Genomic DNA, 22,894 nt, shown 5'->3' with positions numbered 1-22,894 from the left:
TGTCCAGGAAGACAGGATATGATCTCGGTTTCTGTGCAGCTCATATAAGCTGTCTTGGAGACACATTTCGCGTTAGTCCAACGATTACATTCTTCGCATACATAGGTGAAGGCCCCAGACGGTAGAACGCTCACCAGGGCTAATATCTGTAAATACAAATGTACATAGTTAAAATTAGATTTACATAAGTTCTGTGCTGACTTTTCTTTATCTTTGTCTAGATCTTCCATCTCGATGTTATGTCGCCTGAGGTCTGGGCACTGTTCACTGCCTCTGCATCTTAATAAGATAAAGTGCGTTACATCACCATACTGCGAATATGAACAAGATATAGGGGATGCAAACTGTACGTCTTTCTGTGTCCGCTCAAAACAGAGATAATTTAACTTTCTGAATAGCTTGACAAAGGCAGGAATCCAGCTCCCCACCCTTCTTTCTGAACCTAATGCTAGAATTGCGGTCATAATTTCTAAAATGATAAAGCTAAATGCATTAAAACTATGATTTTTTATAAGTTACTATTATTATTTTTATTGTTGTTTTGTGTGTACATAAAAATAAGACTTGGCACTGGCAGAAATATCCTCTCACTGGGTGACTGCTAAACAAATATAATAAATAAAACAACTAAGTATAAAGTTTTTTCCACTTTTGTTTTATTTCACTGGTGACCGGGTTTTGCCGTTATCAACATAATAAAGCTGATGGGGCTAGACAAAATTCTAAGTTATTTGCGCAATGAAATAGGGATAAAAAAACTTTGATTTTATGTGTTTATATATATATATATATATATATATATATATATATATATATATATATATATATATATATATATATATATATATATATATATATATATATGTATATAAATATATAAGTATATATATATATATATATATATATATATATATATATATATATATATGTATATATATATATATATATATATATATATATATATATATATATATATATATATATTATATATATATATATATATATATATATATATATATATATATATTTATAAATATATATATATATATATTTATATATATATATATATATATATATATATATATATATATATATATATATATATATATATATATATAAATATATATATATATATATATTTATAAATATATATATATATATATATATATATATATATATAAATATATATATATATATATATATATATATATATATATATATATATATATATATATACATATATATATATATATATATATATATATATATATATATATATATATATATATATATATATATATATATACTTATATATTTATATACATATATATATATATATATATATATATATATATATATATATATATATATATATATATATATATATATATATATATATATATAATATATATATATATATATATATATATATATATATATATATATATATATATATATATATATATATATATATATATATATATTAGTACACACTTTTATTATAATAATTAATTGTTTACAATATAAGATATAAAATTATATAACAGCTTTACGGATGTAAAGATCGGAAAATTCTCGGATCGGAAAATAAAACACATTTATCAAATAATTTGTTATTTCATGAACGATTTTTTTTTTTAAAAAAGTGTTTATAAATTATTTCTCACCAGTATAATAGCAAACAAAATAGTCCTCATCCTGGTAATGATTACTGTAATTCTTTCCTATGTATTCGACTGATTTACTATTTTAATTAGGTAGTATACACATGTTTGTGTTTTGCCCAAAAAACATTGGTATTTATAGTTTAATTTATTAGTAATCTAATCAGTTTACTTGAAAATAAACTATTATAGATTATATGTATAATGTACAAAACAAGGTAGGTGTTGGTAAAAAGATTCGATACAATTTTTCAGACGAATTTAATTTTAAAGATGTTTTATAATAATGCTCGTCGTAGTTAAAATGTGATAACAATTGAAAGCAATGTTTGATATTGTTATTATATTACAGAAAACAATCTTACAAATGAATTTAAATCATCTAAGAATGTTCGTTATAAATAATGTAACATACACAGTAGAAAACCTTTAAATATTCGTTTAAAATAATGTATTTTGTAATGAAAAAATCAAGAATGTTCGTAAAAACAATGTATAATTTAGAAAATCCGTAAAAAATTTCTTTGAAAATAATGCTTAAGTAATATAGAAGATCTGTGAGAATATTCGTTAGAAATAATGTTTAATATTTAAAAAAAATCTGTAATAATTTTCGTTACAAATAATGTAGGATATATGTAATAATGTTCTTTTTAAATTATATATTATGTAGAGAATCGGTAAAAATGTTAGTTACAAATAAAATATTTTATTGAAAATCTGTAATAATCTTCGTTAGAAATAATTTGTAATGTAGAAAATCTGTATAAATGTTCAATTTATCGGCAAAATTATATAAAATTACGGTTCTTAACTCCTATCTTGTTTTGCATTGTATAAAACGTAAATTTTTATCTAGTCTTACGATGTCGGTAACTAAAAAACCCGGTCGCTGGTATGTGTTTTTATTATTTACATAAATATTTCAATTTCATACTATTTCTGTAAGCCTAAGCGGCTCATTATTAGAAATAGGTTTCAAATTGTGGTAGAATGGGTTTGAACCGAGAAACTCTGACTTAAGAGTCCGCGACACTAACCACGGGACCACAACCCGACACTATTTTATAACATTCTTTCAGCACGTTTAAATATCTAATTGAAAACTTTATGCCTCTTTCTGATCATAGTTACTTCTCAGAAGAGAACCCTTTCCATTCCTCCACATAATACAACATTCTATAGTCATTCCTGCACTATCTAAACGACGAGACTATGAAATAAATTACCTCTTCAATTAAAAGATTATATATTTTTTTATTGCCTTATTAATTATAATTTAATGATTATTTCATTATTTTCATATTATTTTTTGACATCTCATTAAAGATGAAGAAGAATATGGAAGTCTGGGCATTTACGGGGCTGACGACCGTCATAGGCTGGTTTAAGTGATCACTTTACATACGTGTAACATTCACCATTTCTACCCATTATTGACAACTACACTACTCAAATTTTTGGAAGCTCTATATATATGAACCAATTTAGAAACCTTGTTCTTGAATCACTAGAACTTCACTAGAGACATCTATTGGTGAGATGTAAAGAAGCTTTTTACTAAGCAGAAACTCTTATATTAGTATGTGAGGTCCGAATCCTGGATTATAATCACACACGTGAGAAACGCCAGAAAATAACAATTTCATTTTTATTATTTAGCTTATAATTCTACAAGGTTTCTAAATTCGTTCAAATATATTGAGCTTCCAAGAATTTGAGTAGTGTGGTTGTCAATAATGGGTAGAATTGGTGGATGTTACACGTGTGTAAAGTGATCACTTAAACCAGCCTATGACGGTCGTCAGCCCCGTAAATGCCCAGACTTCCATATTCTTCTTCATCTTTGATGAGATGTCAAAAAATAATATGAAAATAACTCCTGTAATTGGAGATAATCCAGATTTTGTGAACAAGTATTTGGACACACTCAAAATGTTGTTCATTATTTTCAATGAAATAATCAACCTTCAAGAAATGTCTAAAATATTACTATCTTTCCTTGGAACCTTAACTGTCCATCATATCGTCTTTAGCTTCGTTCCTCTACCTCTCTCACTCAACTCCTTGCCTGATCCTACTCTCTTTGCCTAGCTTTTTTTACCAATTTAAGTATACTGTTTCATATAGACTGTTGTAATTATTTGATAATTCATGCTGCTCATAGTAATTTATCTTTTATATACACTAATGAGTTAGCACTTATTTCAATCAGATCAACTATTTCATGTGCAAACATTGAGCAGTATCACTAGTCTGTTTTTGGTTTGTTGGAAGATATTCCTTCTTGCAAATAAGCCCGCCAATGTAGTGGATATATGTATATATTTTGTACAATAGGTAAAATAAACAAACGCGGAAAAATACGTTGGTGTTTAATTTCTTAAATTAACATTATTAAACAGATATAAATATTAATATCTTCTTATCCTCTTTTTTATTGTATTAGATCTGAAGATCCGTTTTTTTTTCGAAAAAGTGACTCCTCCTATGTTGACGTCCAGCTATCCTTTCATCTCTTTGGTGGTCTTCCGGGAAGGTGGTACCTTGTTACCCGCAATGTATGGGATCCTTGCTCCATCCATCCTGTTGACATGGCATCTCCAAAATCTTCCTCTTTCTCTGCTCCATCGTGCGACATCTTCTGTCTCACAGGACCGCATGATATCTTCGTTTCGAATTCTGTCTCTGAGCATCCTCCGTGTGATAGCCCTTAAGACTTTCTTTTCCGATGTTCTAGGTAGGTTTTTTGTTTCTGGTTGTATTGGCTCTTGTCTCCACTGCATACGTCGTAACTGGTCTTACGCATGTATTATGTGTGTATATTCTGACTTAACTCTCAGTTATAATAATTATGTAAAGCAATTTTATTTTACCTAAACTAGTATTATATTAAAATGAGCTCTAGTCACTTAGAGACTCTAACAAGTTGGAGGAAAGTCACCGCAAACTCTAGAGTAATTGACGTTACAGAATTCTCCAAGAGGGCAGGATACTGTTTGAGTTCCCGTACAGCTCATATAGGCGGTCTTTGAAACGCACTTCACACTGAGCCAACGATTACATTCTCCACATTCAAAGGCCTCTGAAGCAGGCATGATGCTCATTAGTGCTAATATCTACGAAGGCAATTTCGAATAATTAATATTGTGTTGTTATCATCATATGCTAAAAATATCTAATGAAATTTGTTTTAAAAAAATAAATTAAACAAAAATAAATAAGAACAGGGTAAAACGCATTTAATGTTTTGTAATCGATAATTTATGATAATTTCGTTTTAATACCCATCAAAAATAGTAAATGATAAAATATTTCTCACCAAAATGACAGCAAATAAAACAGTCTTCATTTTGGTAGGTGGTAATTTAGATAATCCTTCTTAGTTACGACGATTCTCAATCTGATTTATTATATCAATCACTGGGAACATATAGATACTTTTGTTACTGTCCATAAAACACCGGTATTTATATTTTGAGATGACACTGCATTATAAATTATCTCTTGCAAATTACTAATCAAATTACCAATAAAAACAATTCGTCAGGTGATTCATAAATTATCTATCAAATATATATCACGAGGTAATGATGCGCAGATGTGTGCTGACACCAGATAATCCTAATACAGGTATGCAACACTGTTTTTTATAAGGGTAAAAACATATATTTTAAGGCCCAATATACGATAAATCACAACTTAATTTTCTTTAAACCCAGGTAACATTTGACGAAATTTTTTTTTTTTTTTGTCTTTGTATTGAAAGTTTTTCTTAGAAATAAATACATCGTTTTGAAAAAAAGAGCTATTCAAAGGTAAGGAATTCAAAAATAAACGTTTAAAATGTTTTTTTTTTAAATAAATATTCTAAAAAAATTACTAATTTATTTTTTTTTGAAAATAGTGCGCGAAGACACGTCCGCGTTCTGAATTAGAACGTTTGAGATAGTTTGAGATCTCAGCCTTAGTATCTAAAATGTATACTTATTATCAAAAAAATATAAGTTTAATTAAAATCCCAACAAGATGAAGAAGAATATGGAAGTCTGGGCATTTACGGGGCTCCATATTGTAAAAATACTTTGTGTTCTGATCCACTCAATTCTTCATCTATTGAGATGTCAAAAAATAATATGATAAATAATTCCTATAATTGGAGAATATCCAGATTTGTGAACAAGTATTTGGACACACTAAAAATGTTATTAATTAAGATCCATTTGCAAAATCGAGTTCCACTGAGCGGCGGATCAGGGAGCGGCCATGTTCCGGCCTTAGCGCGGGCACAGCGGAGTGTAGGTTGGGCCGCACCATGGCAGCTGGTTGACGTCGCAGAAGGTTCCGCTAGGGCAGCGGATCAGTTTGGGGGTGCCAAGGCACGTCATGACGGCGTTCTTGGAGACGCATTGCACGTTCAGGCCGCTGCACTGCATGCACCCGACGGCTCCGACTGCAGGACCCACGTTCACAAGAGCCAACACCTGTGGATAATGATAAATGGATCTTTGTCAGACGAGAGGAATATCTAATTTAACATACTCAACCTTTAAAGGATTGTATTAGACTCGTGAAGTGTTTATAACAGCCGATATAATTAATATTTTATTTCATCATTTTCTTTTGGAAAATTCGCCTTCGAAAAAAACCTATTTTCGTAAGTTGGCAATGAATGATGTGTGTGTGTGTGTGTGTGTGTGTGTGTGTAATACAATGGTAAATGATAAAGAGCTATACGCGATAATCAAAAATGAATAAGGTGACATTTATTTTTACTTATCATCATTCATTTACACACATTTAATACATTGACTTGCAGCCTTCTGATGAACTACATTATAAGAACCCGATGGAAAACCACTTAAAGAGCGGTTTATTGTAAATTACATTTTTATAGTTTGTAATTTCGGGTCTTTTTTATAAATAAATACATAAATTCAATTAAAGAAAATGTGAAGATCTTACCAGAACGACGGACAACAATATGATCTTCATATTGATAGATTTTTTTTAAATATCTGATGAGTGATATGCAAGGTATTCTACAATAATACTCGTATGGCTTTCCTCTTTATATATTATATGGTAAACCACCTGAAGTAAGTAATTCCTCATTTTCCGTCATAATATTTATTATATTTAGTGCAAAGGTAGCGCAAGTCGGGGATACTTTGCGCCAATGTGGTCTAATTTATTTAGTTATTTTATACGACCCATATCGGCACCCATATAGTGCATAAGGCATCGCGTCGTATCGGTGCAGTGTTAACTTGATACCTTGTGGACCTTTAACTTGATCGTTAGTTTAGTAAAGGTAAGGTAGCCCGTTAACTTGATCATGGATTAAATTAAGTTAAGGTAGTGGGTCAACTTGGTGGTTAATTAAATGAAGAAATAGTTGTCCATTTATAATAAATTAAATTAAATAAAGCATTGTTCCGCAAAGTGTGTGCCGCGGAAAATGTCTAGTTTTGTGAAAATAACACATTGCTCCAAATTTTGATTGCCTCTGCTCAGTTGACTAGGCTCACATTTGGCACTAAACAATATGTTATCATAAAATGGTAAATATGCACGTCTGAAATTTCTTAATTTTGAAGGAATTTTGGTGACGTATGCGAACGCACGTTTTTCGTTTTATTCAAATAAAGTTTAAACCTTAATATCTCCCTTAGTTCTTTACAGATTTCAATAAGGATGTTATCGATAGTCTTGTGATTTTTCATATTAATTTATTAGATAGATAAACCAACAAACCAACATAGTGACAAAAATCTATTCTTAAGCTGTGAAAACCCATATTCGTGAACAAGTATTTGGACACACTCAAAATGTAGTGAATAAAAATAATAATACCCCAACTTACGATATGAAACGCTTTATCTTATCTCAGCATGTATGTATAACTACATATTTCCATAGAACTGGAGATTTACAAATAATATATTGTTTCATGGAAATATTTATGAATGAAAATATAGTTAGACAAAAGTTGGAAAATTTTATTGTCATCAGCGCGTCGATTCCAAACGCTCTAACTACGTAGGGTGGATGACTTCAACTTTACTTATATTCGGTGTCAAATAAATAATAATAAAGTTAATTGATAACAATATCTTCCTGAAAATACGTCTCCACAACCGTTTAAATTTTTTTTTCTAAAAAGATAAATATTTTTGTTTTTATTATTTACACAAATATTTCAATTTCATTCTATTCTGTGAGCCTAAGCAGCTCATTATTAGAAATAGGTATCAAATTGTGGTAGAGTAGGTTCGAACCGAGAAACTCTCACTCGAGAATCACTAACGCGAACCACGGGACCACAACCCGACACAATAATATCAATGACGTCAAAAATAAACGTTCAAGGCATCGATTCCATGCAGAATTTAAGGATTTAATATTGATTAGTAAGAATTTATTTTAATTTTTTTTCTTTGTGTACCTACCTCCGAAATTTCTCAATTTGGCAGATGTACCTTGGAAATAAAAAGCTTGCGGAACTCTGGTCTGCACCACGTGGTTAACACGTTATCTATCCATTGTAATCGACCAACTGGTGGATAAAAGGTAGGTCTTGGAACCAAAACAATATCCTCATCAATCGTAAGATTAATAAAATGTCATAACATAACTATCTAATAACAATTTTTATCAATCTCAAATGTATTTTTTTTATCAACTATCGTTACTCGCATCAAGACCACTGAGATAGTAAGATGATGATGATGATATGAATTAATAATAAATCAATTAGAGAATAGCATTTTTTACCCTCACCCGTACATAGGGCACTGGATTAAATTGATGCGGAGATTGATGTGGAAAGAAAGATGGGCCATAGAACACATAAAAAACAAACAATTCACCTTGTCGTTATAAGTATGCAGGGATAACTCGTCATTCATCTCAAAAACGCAAGGTCCGTTATTAAGTACATTAAACGAATATTTCGCTCACTCCTTTCAAGAACGTCATAAATAAAATAAAAACTTGATTTTTCAGGAGAACGTTTTTAAAGGTTAAAAATATAATACAATGTATTAAAAATAACTATCAAGCCACTTATTGAACTTTTTACTGTGCAACAGATCTTTTTAGGTATAACCTGAAGGTTTTTTCTCCATTTGAAAAATATTTGGTATATTTTCGTGTAAACTTTCTTTTTGGTTTTTGGCACATGGGTGTGGAACCCCAGTAATTTACTAAAATTATAAATATAATTATATTATCTAGATAACGGTAAGATACAGGGGGTTAAAATCGGACCAATACCTTTTTTACATGGACATTTAGTAAAAAAAAATTAGTCATATACGGAGTTGTAACAATATAAACCCGCCACAATGGAAGCATTGCACATTGTATACAATGGTATATGTAAATAGATACGTTTACTTGTGAACGTATGTTAATATTATGAGGTGTTTTTTAAAATTGTTTTGTTCATTATTTAAAATTTTCACGGAAAACAAAGATAAAATAATGGTAAACAAAGTTATTATACTCGGTACATTATGAGTAATTTCCTTATCAACGTTTTATGTGCAACAGAAAAACATATTGTAGATAGTATCGAAGATGATATACCTACTTCGATATACTATTTTCAATCAATATTATTCAAGATAATATCTATTGTTGTATATATATATATATATATATATATATATATATATATATATATATATATATATATATATATATATATATATATATATATATATATATATATATATATATATATATATATATATATATATATATATATATATATATATATATATATATATATATATATATATATATATATATATATATATATATATATATATATATATATATATATATATATATATATATATATATATATATATATATATATATATATATATATATATATATATATATATATATATATATATATATATATATATATATATATATATATATATATATATATATGTAATAAAATAACTAGGTACCTACCTATACATTTTATTAAGTACTTATAAATAGTACCTACATAAAACAGTTCTACCACCAGATGTCGCATGCGTCGCACAGAATTAAACAAAAGAGATCCGATAGAAAAAATATAATAATATTAACTCTCAGAATCAGATAGATATAAAAATTATTGTAAAGATTAATTGAGAATAAACTTTTATTGTCGTTTCTTTAATTACAAAGCAACACATTGTTTATTTTATTATTATACACCCACTTTACATATTTATAAAGAAAAATATTACCACGTTATAAAACGACAATTTTGTTAATTGGAAATGGATTATGAAACATTAGATGTATTAAAACAATTACTACAATATGTTCGGAGTGAGAGAGAAAAATTAGAAGATGATCAAAGAAAACGATTAGAAGAAAATCAAAGAAGACGTGGAAATCTAAGAACTAGTGATAAAATTAAAGATAAAAGTCCATGTAAGATTTGTGAAAATTTAAATAAGGGAACTCGATATCACTCTGAAGCAACGTGCTGGTTTAAAACAAAGGAGGATGATAAGATTAATAATAAAAATGAAGATTTACAAATTACACAGAAACAGTGCTTGAAGAATGAAAATAAAAATAATGTGGAAAAAATTTCTACGAAATATAAAATAAAATATACTCCAGAAAAGAAGAATTTCGAAGCAGATTGTATGAGCAGGAATCCAGTATTAGAATCGAAGGAAAATGCAAATGAACAATTAAAAGTTGGAAATTTGGTTAAATTAGAAGATATTTTAAAAGATCAGAATAAAAATGAAGACATACAAATAACACAGAAACAGTGCTTGAAAAATGAAAATAAAAATAAAGTAGAAAAAACTTCTACGAAAGATAAAATAAAATATACTCCAGGAAAGAAGAATTTAGAAGTAGATTGTCTAAGCAGGAATCCAGTATTAAATTCGAATGAAAATGCAGATGAACAATTAAAAGTTGTAAATTTGGTTAAATTAGAAGATACTTTAAGAGATCAGAATAAAAATGAAGGAATTCAAAAGAAAAAAACAAATGGATTGAAAAAAAACTGTGTTTACTTTAAAAGGGTCAAGAAAAAAAAAAGAAAGAAAAAAAAGAACGGAAAAAAGAAAAAAAACAAGAAAGAAAAAAAAAGAAAGAAAAAAAGAAAAAAAAGAAGGAAAAAAAGAAAGAAAAAGAAAAGGAAAAAAAAACTTTATCACATCACTAAACTTATACCAGTTTCTTCACTACAAGGAGATGATCCGGAGAAGGAGGAGTGAAAATTTTACTATGAATTTTCATCCCCGAGGGGGGAGATGTAATAAAATAACTAGGTACCTACCTATACATTTTATTAAGTACTTATAAATAGTACCTACATAAAACAGTTCTACCACCAGATGTCGCATGCGTCGCACAGAATTAAACAAAAGAGATCCGATAGAAAAAATATAATATTATTAACTGTCAGAATCAGATAGATATAAAAATTATTGTAAAGATTAATTGAGAATAAACTTTTATTGTCGTTTCTTTAATTACAAAGCAACACATTGCTTATTTTATTATTATACACCCACTTTACATATTATTTACACCCAATTTATAAAGAAAAATATTACCACGTTATATATATATATATATAGTGAAAATGTTGACACGTAGGTAAGTACTTGAAAAAGTAAATATATTTTTCAATTTCCTTTTTCTGTGGTAGCAATATTTAGAACTGTCATTTTTTGACATAACATATTTAAGGTTATGCCGAGATTCCAGTGTTATCGTCGAAACAAAAATAGTCAGAATGAATTTTTTCCGCGGTTTATACAAAATTTCGTCATTCCAATCAAAATTAACACCTCTTAAACATTTTACTTATACATATAGACTTTGCTCGACAAAACTATTATTAGAAATCTCTGATCCTGCCGTTTTGAGATACTTCGAATACGTGAAAAATGAGTATTGGGACTTACACACGAAGATATCAGTAACCACAACAGAAAAAAATAGATTAAAAGAATTATTACCCGTTGTAAAAGTGTTGGAGGAACGATCGTGTATCATTGAGAATTTAAAAAACTTGGAAGAATTGAACGAGAAGGACTCGAAGGATAAAGACTTGCTAGAATTAGTTAAAGAGGAAAGAGAGACTTATAATGAGTTATTGAAAGGTTTAGATCAGCGATTGGTAGATTCTTTATTCGATTGCGATGTGAATTACGGGTCGTCTGATGTTATTCTGGAGATAGTTTCCGGCGTGGGCGGCCAGGAAGCCATGCTGTTTGCGCGGGAGGTGTACGACATGTATCTGGGCTACGCCAAGCACAAGGGGTGGGCCTGCGAGGTGACGCAGCTGGACTGCACGGAGCTGGGAGGCGTGCGCAAGGCGGGGGTCGTGCTGTCGGGGGTCGGGGCCTTCGAGGAGATGAGGCTGGAAGGGGGCGTGCACCGGGTGCAGAGAGTGCCGGCCACGGAAAAAGGCGGGAGATTGCACACCAGTACGGTCAGTGTTGCCATTATGCTGCAGCCCTCAGAAGTAAGTATTTTGATTTTATACCTATTTATTTTTTAAATACCTTTATTTTTATATGTTTTTGTTTATCCATCTTCGTTGTGTATTGGTTAGCGCGTTTTTCTACTGTGCTGGAGTTCTTGAGTTTATGTCAAATAATATCATTAATTTTATATAAATATTCATTTAACCTGTCTCGGACTGAGTTTCTGGGGACAAAACGGTATCTGGAGACTGATTTTTTTAAAAACTTTTTTCTATAATTTTATATCATAGTCAATGCGTATATGAAGGCCGAACTTTTAACTAAAGCCCGGTGACATTTATTTCTAAAATAGCACATGTACTCCCATCTGTGATTGTATTTAAAGACTAAAACCATACTTCAGATTATTTTTCTGCTTACCCTGCGATATTTGACTTAAAATGAAGATTGTGACAACATTGTAATGACGCTGTCAAAGAAAATCCGTGAAATAAAAAATCAATAATTTTTATGTAAATCATGTTTACTGGTGTAAACATTTTTTTATTCAAGGAAATTTGTTGCTTATAGCATTGACTATGATAAAAAAAAATGCAAAAAACAAATTGAAAAAAAAACTGACTCCCCAGATACAATTTTTTTCCGTAGAAACTCACTCCCGGACAGGTTAACAGAGCTGATGTAGTCCCCTATGCATTGGGTGCAGACTAGAGTTGAAATGTGTTAGCTCTCTTCATCTAACAGGGACAAAACGTTTTTTATACAAATGTAAAACAGAAGTTTGGTAGTCTGAAAATGGTTAAAGCCAGTGTGTACATAAGTATAATCTTCTACTTCTTCTTCTTCTTCGTCTTTATTTAGGACTATGTCCTGTCATTCTGCGGTCCGCTCCTAGGAGGTGGAAGATCAGCTGTCTCTCCATCTTTTAGGTGGTCTTCCTGGGGGTCTGCTACCTCTTATGCTGCTGTCCGCTGCTATTCTTACCACTCGATCCCAACTTGTTCTTCCCACATAATTTCTCCAGAAACGTCCTCTTTCTCTTCCCCATCGCACAACATCTTCAACATCACAGATTTTTCTAATTTCAGAGTTTCTTACTCTGTCGCGAAGTGTTCATTTCGGTTGTTCTAAATAGGTTTTTCATTCTCGCAGTGTCAGCTCTTGTTTCTGTGCCATATGTCATGATCGGTCTTAGTCAGGTCTTATAACTTCTCACTTTACTCTCTTTCAGCATGTGTTTATTTCTCCATACAGCATTTTTCAAGCATCCAGCTCCAGCAGCGGCCTTGTTTGCTTGCTCTCTTACTTTATTGTAGAGTTATTACTGCTGAACACCCAAATACTTAAGTATAATCAAAAAAATTAAATAATAAGACTTTGTGTAATCATTTTGAAAATATCAATTTTTCCCAGATAGAGATTGTAATTCCTGACCGTGACATCCGAATCGAGACTAAGCGGGCCACGGGAGCCGGCGGGCAGCACGTCAACACTACGGACAGCGCCGTGAGGATAGTCCACCTGCCCACGGGCCTGGCCGTAGAGTGCCAGACCGAGAGAGACCAGCACAAGAACCGGAAAGTGGCCATGGCCAAGCTGAGGGCTCTTCTGTACCACCAGCAGTCGGAGAAACAGGCTCAAGAAGGAAAGGCCCTCAGAAAGTCACAGGTGAGAACAACAAATAGATTACTAGACTATCACGCCCCAGTAAAAATATTGGTTTTCTTTGTATATTGGTTGCAGGAGGAAATTTCTTGTGTAGCCTAGAAGTATTCATTGTAAAACTGAGTACGTTTTTCTAAAGTGACGTTACAGTAAGGGACATTTTTTTGTAGTAGGTTTTTTTTGCATTTTTGGACTAAGTAGAATCTACTTATTGTGTTTTGAGTTTGGACAGCCGAGGTGTCATGCAAAATAAATGTTAAATTTATAATCTATAATTTATATTTGAAGCAATAACTTTGTGATTTTCCATTTTATAATTAAAATATAACTTTGTTTAAAAATCACTATAAATATTTTATTATAACTTAATTATAATGTCTACCGGTTTCGAAGCTAACTGCTTCTTTTTCAAGACTTACATAGTCTTGAAAAAGAAGCGGTTCGAAACCAGTAGACATTATAATTAAATTAAAATAAAATATTTACAGTGATTTTAAAACCAAGTTATATTTTAATCATAAATGTTTATCATTTCACACATTTTTTTTCAGCGGTTTTTCCATCAACTCCGACCCTAATTATACAGTGATCAACCCTGCACTTGATTTACGTGCATTATATTGTTTGATAATATTTTTTTCATAACACATTTTTGTCGGGCAGTTTTTTCATCAATCCCCACTCCTATTTACACTCAGATAGTCTGCCCCCTGACCCTCAGTATACTAATCACAAGTAACAGCAAACCCAATTCGATCTGTTCAATGCTTTTTGGCGCATCTTGTGTTCTACCAAAAGTAAGCAAATAGAACGCTTATAAACATCACCCGCTGTCTGCCAACAGTATGTAAAGGGCGCTTTTAAACATTTCCCGCAAATAATGTGTTAATATATTTTTATATTTATTCAATATCCATTTCCTATGTGGAGTAAACAGAGTCCACACACTGCCTCCAAGCCCTTCTGTGGGCTTCCAGCTCCTTTACATCCTTCCAAGTCAGATCCGTATCCGGATGTTTATAAGAAATCTGCCGATGAATAGTTAGCAGTTTTAATAATGTTTTTTTTTTTCAGATTGGTCAAGGGCTCCGTAATGAGAAGATTAGAACGTACAACTTCAATCAAGACAGGGTAACTGACCACCGGATAGGAACTGGAGGAGGCACAGTTCACGGCCTAGCCAACCTGATGGAGGGAGGCGCTGTCCTTGAAGAACTGATTACCCGGCTGAAGAAATTTACTCACACGCAGGAAGTACTGCAGGATATAGAGTGTTTCAGAAAACCTGATAAAGAAACCAAAACTGCGAGTCAGAAATGATAGCCATTTTAATTTTATAAATGTACATTTGATAATTAAACGACTTTACAGTGAAGTTTGACTATAGCGATGAAAGAAATATCAATTATTAGGGCATTGCCGATGTCACCACCCTAATGAATAAAAGTGAAGCATGGAGTTGACAAAAGAAAGATGAAAGTAGACTGATTGCAGCCAAAATGTGTATATATACTCTGATATGTACGGCAAAATGATGTATCATGTCTGAATGATGAAATAAAAAAAAGAATGCAAGACTGAGATAAGAATTATCCATCAAATTAAGATAGATTAGGATGGTCTAAAAATGTGGAATGACTATATGAGGAAAGAACGTATATACAAATGTACCGGGCGAATATAGTTGGAAATAGAAGCAGAGGAACTCCGAGGAAGACTTCGCGTGAACAAGTACTTGGAGTAGAGATATTCACCAAATATGTATGACATGCATGAATGTGAAAGAGGAAAGAATGTTTGCAGATACATGGTGGTGTGGTTCTATCCTCTCTGCTTGCCGTTAGTTAATTTATAAGTCTGTTATGTAATATGTATATGTTTTTAAAAAATATATAGATGGAAAGATGGTAAAAATAAAACAATGGTTTGATATTCAATAGAATCATTTATTTGTACAACATATATCATATACATAAAAAGGCACACAGACTATACAAAACGCTTTAATATTATAAACATCTCAACAAATAAACACTTAAAAACAAAGTAAATTGTATTACTTTCCCATTTACGAAATAATTCAACTTTTTGTCAAAGGAATTAATTCAGCTATAAAAAGGCATCAATTAAATAATGTAAAATGTAATTTACCTCACTATTAATGCAAAGAAGCCTCACCAAGATGTTTGTATAATATATTTTTATTTTCAAAAAATGATTACTTTCTATTATACTATTATATAACAAAGATCAAACTTGATTTTAATATGAAAATTCATTTATAAATAAAATTTGTATTTAAATGTTTGAACTGTAAATATATTTTTAAAAAGCTGGGAAAATACATATCAAATTAAACTATGTATGTATATACTTTTTATTTACACTCAGTAATATTATGTTTGGCTTTCTCCACTTCCTTAATCTAACGGGGATGATTAAAAATGAAAATAAATCTTTAAATTTATTTCAATTATATTAATAAATTTATTTAAAAACAAGCATGCTAATTTATAATCCAAACTAAGCATTTGATAAGAATAATTATTATTATTTATTTTTCTAATTTTGGTACAATTCGCAGTTGGTTACATTTTACAAGGCAATAGATGACATTTTGGCAAAAATTAATTCAAGATTTTTCTAAAACCCAAACCTGCATCTCGATATTAAACATTAAAATTGTATAAAAACAATTAAGTAAAAAGGTTATTCTTTTTATTACCTTTATACGCACCATAGGGCCTAGGAGACTACATCAAACCAACATAACTTGATTGTTACTTATATGAAGATTTGATCAGACCTGTGCTTCGGGTACCAGTCCAGGTTAATATGAAATGCAAATAGATATTAGAGTGAAAAGAACGCATTGAAACATCAATATAAGGTAAACAAATTCATGAAAGATATTCGACAACTAATTATAGACATAAGGAAAATTTTAATGACTCGGCCAGAAATCGAACAACAGTAGGTAATATATGTATGGTATATAAGGAATTTTATGATACCCTTTTTCTTTTTACACAAATCCTAAATATCAATAATTCCATTTATCATTTTCATTTGTAAAATTCTAATATCGAAATAAAGCTGTTTAGCCGGTTAACTGCCAAAAGCGCCATGAGATGCATAATTTTCTGTGAATGGAGCGCCGCTCATACAGAAATTACATCTTAAGACGCGCCGTTTTAAATGGGCTTTTACTAAAGAAAATCAATTATTTAAAATGTACAAATATATTGAACGCATAGTGACATCTATTGAGAATATCTTTGCATACTAAGAATTGAAACAGAATTTGTTTTTACCACTTTAAACAAAAATTAAAGTAAAATTCGCGGCGTGCTGGGTACCGCCACACATGTACCTGCCGGCAGTTAAAAGGTTAGTAAGTTGGCATGATTTTGGAAGGTTGGTAGCAGTGTTGTTAAAATTGATGTGTCAAAGATCCCACAGGTGTCAGTTCTCTGCTTGAAGTATGAAATTCAACAAGTTATGCGTACTATACAGTATCAAGATTTGCAATAAATTTTTCATTGTGGTCGAAACAACTAGTCACGTCACAAATTTTTTGATTTTCTTGCAGTTCAAATATAAATATTTGAATCCCTCATTTCTTTACGAATTCAACAAAAAAGTGCCGATGATATTGATTTATTTTCATATAAGAAATGGAAATAGCCCATTAGTTCACATTTCGAAAGTCCCATGGACTACAGAATATACATCACCATAGATAATTTTTCAGCAAGTGGACCATAGATAATCAACAATAATCTAAAATTATTTATAATTTCAAAATTAGAAAACTAATCGCCATCTTGACATGAATATGGAGAATTTCATGAATCTAAACTTTGGGTCCTGCATGGTGGTAATTTACTAAGGAAAATTTTGATTTTTTTAAATAGATGAAGCTAGGATACTTTTATATTAATTTAAATAATACCAGTATAATTGTTTAAATGATTGTAATTTATAAATTGTATAAATGAATTTCGAAGATCAAATATAATATCTCCATATTTCCTGTGGTTTAAATCTGTCTTAATCATTGAGGCAGCCTGTACAGTTTAATGAATGCCAAGCAAAATGTACCGAGCTTTTAAAATATTTTTTGTTTACACAATTTGCAATGGAGTTCCTAATGGAACTCCATTGCATTTTTATTGCTTAATAGCATTAAAAACAAATCATATTGAATAAAATTCTTGATAAGTTTCTCTCAATATTCTAAATGTTATTCCTTCAAAAACACCCACATCTCGCTAAAGTTAATTAATTATTATTTAATGGACATAATTTTGGAATGAAGACATTGCATACTTTGTAAATGTAATTTAAGTACCGAGGAATATTTTAAGCATAGTATTTAATTATGTGGAGTATGCAAAACGCATAACATTAATTGATAAAATAATTATATACATTTTTTAAGGTACAAAATGGGATCGGGATCCCACTAGATTATTCTTCAGTAAGTCAATTTATATTACTTTATATCATGTAAATGCCGATTTGGCTTGAGCTTTTTAAAGGTATTCAATTTGCTTATCAAATTTCTAAAAAGAGTGATGCATTGTGATGATCAAAAACAAGGTTGAATTTATGTTGAATTTGACTACTAGCCTGCATGTTGACAGGTTTCTAAAGGATTTTCTAGTGAAGTTATCTGAAATCCACTAACAAGAAAAGGTTAAGCTCGATGGGAAGTCGTATCTAAAATCTTTTCTCCCTATGAAGTACTTCAAAAGTTTTTAAAAATACTACACAGGCCAACAATTTACAACTTTTATTTTGTAACTGGCATGGAAATACCTGATCTTTATGCTCTTTGCATGGCTGAATTATTAAAAAACGAAAGCAAAAAAATATAGCACGTCAGATTTTTTACTTATGGATATTTTAAATTCTATTATTGACTAAAGTTTATCTTATTATTTATGTATATATGAACATATAATGCAATCGTATTCAATATTAATAAGTTAATATATTTCCACCGATACTCCATAATTATCAATACTTTTTTTTAATCCCTTAGACCTTAGACTAAAACATGTCTAGATACCAACCACTATTACGGTTTCAACGTATGGGGTTCATACAAACAATAATGTGACTGTAACATATAAACTTGGCATGATACATGCTTGTCACGATATAGCCATTGAATAAGAACGATTAACTCAGTCCAAATCAGTCATCAAAATTTCAGTTACAAAATCATTGTTGGCCAGTGTTATTTAAAGCCTGCTGGTAATATAGAAATATGACAGTGATAGAACCGTGAAGAAGAGTGGCTTTTTATCATTTTCTTCTTTTATCATAAACTCTTTGCTTACAAATAACATATTTAAAAAAAATGAATACCTGTCATTTTTATTTTCAATGATTTTAGTATTGTTAATATGAACAATTTAAAAAATTAAGTTGATTACTTTTTATTAATAAATTGCGACATTGTTCGACATTTCTATACAAAAAATAAGTATGCAGGAAACATTTTTCAGAAGTGTTAAAGCAGGGTTTTGTTTGTATAATATATATAGAAAACTGAACTAAATACTTAAATTTCATTTTCACCCTTATTACAAATTGTACAACTTGATTATTCCAAACATTTTTACTATTCTCTTTTTTACACTTTCCTCAATTTTACTTTTATCAGTCCCCAGAAAAACAAAATGATGACTTACTGTAGTACACAATATAATAAGTATGTCATTTGAAAGTAAGGAATTTATGGTAAAAGAAATATCCATGAAAATACTATGTGTGGCATTAAATTATATTTTAGTATATAATTTGACACTACACTACACTATGTAAAAATTTAAGACACTACAAAAATATGAAAAAAAATTATAAGAAATTGTTTTTTAATTAACATTTTGATTTTTACAGTTTTAAGTGATTTTAAATTTCCATCCACAATATTTAAAAATGCAAAAAAAATGCAATTTTCTAGTCTGGATACGGAAGCGCTTCTTGATACTCTGGGAGTATCTATTCGATATTCACATGAAGCGCGTGCCTGTAACATAACAGATGCACGTACGGCACCATGTTTAAGCAAGATATAATTACATTAGAATAATTCCGATAAGAAGTTTGGATTTCTGAATACCGCTAAATCATACATCTATCTGAGCAAAAACATGTGTGTAGTGTCAGAAATGTGTGTGTCACCCACGGTTAAGGTAAAAATATTTTTAAATTGAACAATCAAAATCTATGTATATTCTTTACAAATGCTATTTTCTTTGCCTTCAGTAAAAATATATGAAATCGACACATTTGCTAGATGTAATTTTGTTTACTTATTAAGAAAGAGTATACTGCATAATGCTGGTAATGGAACTTGTTTGTCTAGTCCTATGGTTTCAGATTCAAGTTGACAGGATCACAGAAAACTGCAGAGGTGTCACATATTTAAAACGTAAGAAGAGACCTCATGGGTATCATATAGCCGAGAATATTAAGAAGTATTGACAGAAGCGGAGTCTTCCAAGATACAGTGGTATGAGAAGCCCCTCCGCATAGCTCAATTTGGCTTTCCTGCAAAAATATATTTAAGTAAATTAGTAAATCATTTTTTCATTGAAATTGTATTAACCCTTTGGTTACCAGGACTATTGGGGTTAGTATGTCAGAAAAACCACGATTCAAACATAAATAATTCAAAAGTAAACACCCGGAGTTTAGTTAACTAAATGTTTGCGGCGTTGTAAAAAATCAACTAAAAATTAAATGCTGCTCGCTTTTTACGCCGTGTGCAAAACACTGAGATCAAACGACTTGCCGATATAATTGCCAACATCTGGTGTTGAAAGAAATAGTGTAGGGGTGCAAGTAATTAACATTTTTTTAAATTAATTGTATGCAATGTATGTATTGTATTTGTATTGATTTATTTATTATTTTTTATTATTACCCTTGTCCGCACCCAATGGTGCATAGGGCACTGCATCAAATTGACGCAGTGTTATCTTAATCATTACTTACACGAAGGCAAGGTGATCACTCTTGCGCTTCAGGAACCAGTCCAGGGTAATATTAAATAAATATTTCAGTGTAAAATCACTAATATTTATTTTCACCCCCCTTGGAATCGAACCCGGGACCTCCAGCACGGTAGCTGAACACGCTGACCATTACACCGTGGAGGCGGACATTGTATTGATTGACAACAAAATTGGACATTCTGTATTGATTTACTGCACATTATTTATTAACCTTGACATAAAAATGTATCTTTTTGAGTAAAATATCACAGCTTTACACAACTTACTTTACATGGAAACAAAATTGGCTTAATGTGCTTTGTTTTTCTCGTTTCTCTTTTTTATTTTATTTTATTTAAGTATTTTTGTAATATTTCAACTAATTGTAAGATATAAATGATCAATAATTCTAAATTTCAACGTTTCACTTATCGAAGAAAAAAAACATAAATAAGAATCGAAAATTATTGCACAACCCTGAAGGAATAGGGATTGTTAGGGAAAATATCGTCCAAAATGTATGTGATACTTTTATTAATCTGACGGATCTGATATTTCTCACTAAATAACCAACGGGCTTATATTTATTAGTTGCCCTAGAAAATTCTCCTTGCCCGTACGAGCGCTTGCTTTTACGAGCACTTGCTTTTACGAGGATTTATAGCATATTTAGTTTATATGATAAAAATGATAGTGCATGTGTATAGTTAATAATAAATGAATAATTGATTCCTAAAAACAATACAATAGGCACAATGGATTCAACATCTTATAATAATCAAGATGTCACATAGCTCTTTTATTTGTATCATTTGTCTTGTCATATTTTCTAAATAAGACACCAGCAAATCTGAAAGACCTTTATGTCCTATTGGCTCATAAATTTTTGTCAACAGCATACCTTATTTTGCACATTCTGTTTCCAATTTAAATTGAATATTAAAAAAGTTAAGGGTTATAAAAATAACAATTGTGGATGATTCATATAGTGCCATTTTCGTAAAATACTACCTCAAGGGCGCTTATACAGATATGGATTATAATATTAAAATGATAATAATAATAATAATAAAACCCTTATCCGCACCCCAATGGTGCATAGGGCACTGCGTCGTATAAACACAGTGTTATCTTGATCGTTTACACATGAAGGAAAGGTGATCAGCCCTACGCTTTAGGTACCAGTCCAGGGTAATATTGAATAAATATTACAGTGAAAAAATCACTTATATTTATTTGACCCCCCCTGGGAATCGAACCTGGGACCTCCAGAACGGTAGCCGAACGTGCTGACCATTACACTACGGAGGCGGACAAAATGATAATGAAAGATGAATATTAAAGAAAAACGCCGTCAATCGGCTGAGTATGAAGGGGGGAAAGTAGAGCCGCCGTATTATTGTGCCTTCTTCTCGGTCTCCTTGGGCTGGAGAATGGCTAAGATGTTGGGCATGCTCCAGCATGAGAGTTTCTGCTGGGAATAGGGAATGTCTCACGTTGGGATGGAAGTTGATGCAGGAGTAGAGGCGCTGGCGCGGCAGGGGGCGCCCGGAGGCCCGCTCGCAGGCCAGGCTGTGGTTGCGCTCAACGGGCACGGGCGCGGGGCGCAGGGGGGCTACCAGCTCGTCCTCCGGACACAGAGAGTCCACCACCACCAGCACCAGATTACTCCTGGGAATCGCTTGCACCACGTACGACCTGACAATGCAATATAAACTTTTATTTAACATATTATTTTTTTAAAGTTTTCAAATAGGTATGCTTCTTTCAGCGAAAAGACCAAGATGTTCGCAACGAACTGAATGTTGATAAACTGAACTCCTTTTTTACTGGATTTGGAAATAATACAGTGTATAAAAAGAGGGGAAAAAATTGAAATTACTGTGAAAAGTTATTGAGTTTACTGCTTCTAGATATTTATACATCTAGATATTTCATACATCGGTATCATCAGGAATTTAATGATACAGAAAGGAAAATTAATAAATATTTACATTTTGACATCTTAACATAGATGAAGAAGATTATAGAAATCTGGGCATTTACAGGGCTTACGACCGTCATAGGCTTGTGC

The 22,894-nt window shown here is 30.9% G+C and overlaps 2 protein-coding genes and 1 long non-coding RNA gene across 10 annotated transcripts in view; 1 reads left to right on the top strand and 2 right to left on the bottom strand.

Moving 5' to 3' along the window:
* The window catches only part of LOC148309846 (uncharacterized), a 31,660-nt gene extending 24,947 nt beyond the window's left edge, over positions 1-6,713 (bottom strand). Inside the window, exons 1-3 of one of the 3 annotated variants that reach the window (XR_015837481.1) lie at positions 6,630-6,713; positions 4,987-6,148; positions 4,769-4,783 (exon numbers count right to left, since the gene is read on the bottom strand). This is a non-coding gene — a long non-coding RNA (uncharacterized LOC148309846). Of the gene's footprint in view, positions 1-4,768; positions 4,784-4,885; positions 6,149-6,629 lie in introns of those variants that run through there. The other 2 variants (XR_015837480.1, XR_015837479.1) reach the window with 2 other exon arrangements.
* A 4,659-nt stretch (positions 6,714-11,372) lies between these two features.
* Positions 11,373-16,017, top strand: mRF1 (mitochondrial translation release factor 1). Its single transcript, XM_088259529.1, has 3 exons — positions 11,373-12,180; positions 13,556-13,810; positions 14,882-16,017. Exons 1-3 carry the CDS (start codon positions 11,446-11,448, stop codon positions 15,125-15,127), a joined length of 1,236 nt encoding a protein of 411 aa, XP_088115655.1. The 5' UTR covers positions 11,373-11,445; the 3' UTR covers positions 15,128-16,017.
* The window catches only part of stj (voltage-dependent calcium channel subunit straightjacket), a 57,605-nt gene continuing 50,407 nt past the window's right edge, over positions 15,697-22,894 (bottom strand). For all 6 annotated transcript variants that reach the window (XM_088259522.1, XM_088259525.1, XM_088259524.1 and 3 more), the window contains 2 exons: positions 22,317-22,518; positions 15,697-20,374 (listed from right to left, as the gene is read on the bottom strand). In XM_088259522.1, the coding sequence (XP_088115648.1) occupies positions 20,249-20,374; positions 22,317-22,518 (328 nt within the window). In that variant the 3' untranslated portion in view covers positions 15,697-20,248. The remainder of the gene's footprint in view (positions 20,375-22,316; positions 22,519-22,894) is intronic.

The sequence above is a fragment of the Brachycentrus maculatus genome, unplaced genomic scaffold, assembly GCF_059751285.1.
Source record: "Brachycentrus maculatus isolate JH-2025_06_01 unplaced genomic scaffold, ASM5975128v1 h1tg000117l, whole genome shotgun sequence".
NCBI lineage: Eukaryota > Metazoa > Arthropoda > Insecta > Trichoptera > Brachycentridae > Brachycentrus > Brachycentrus maculatus.
This window is presented reverse-complemented; position numbering and strand designations above follow the sequence as displayed.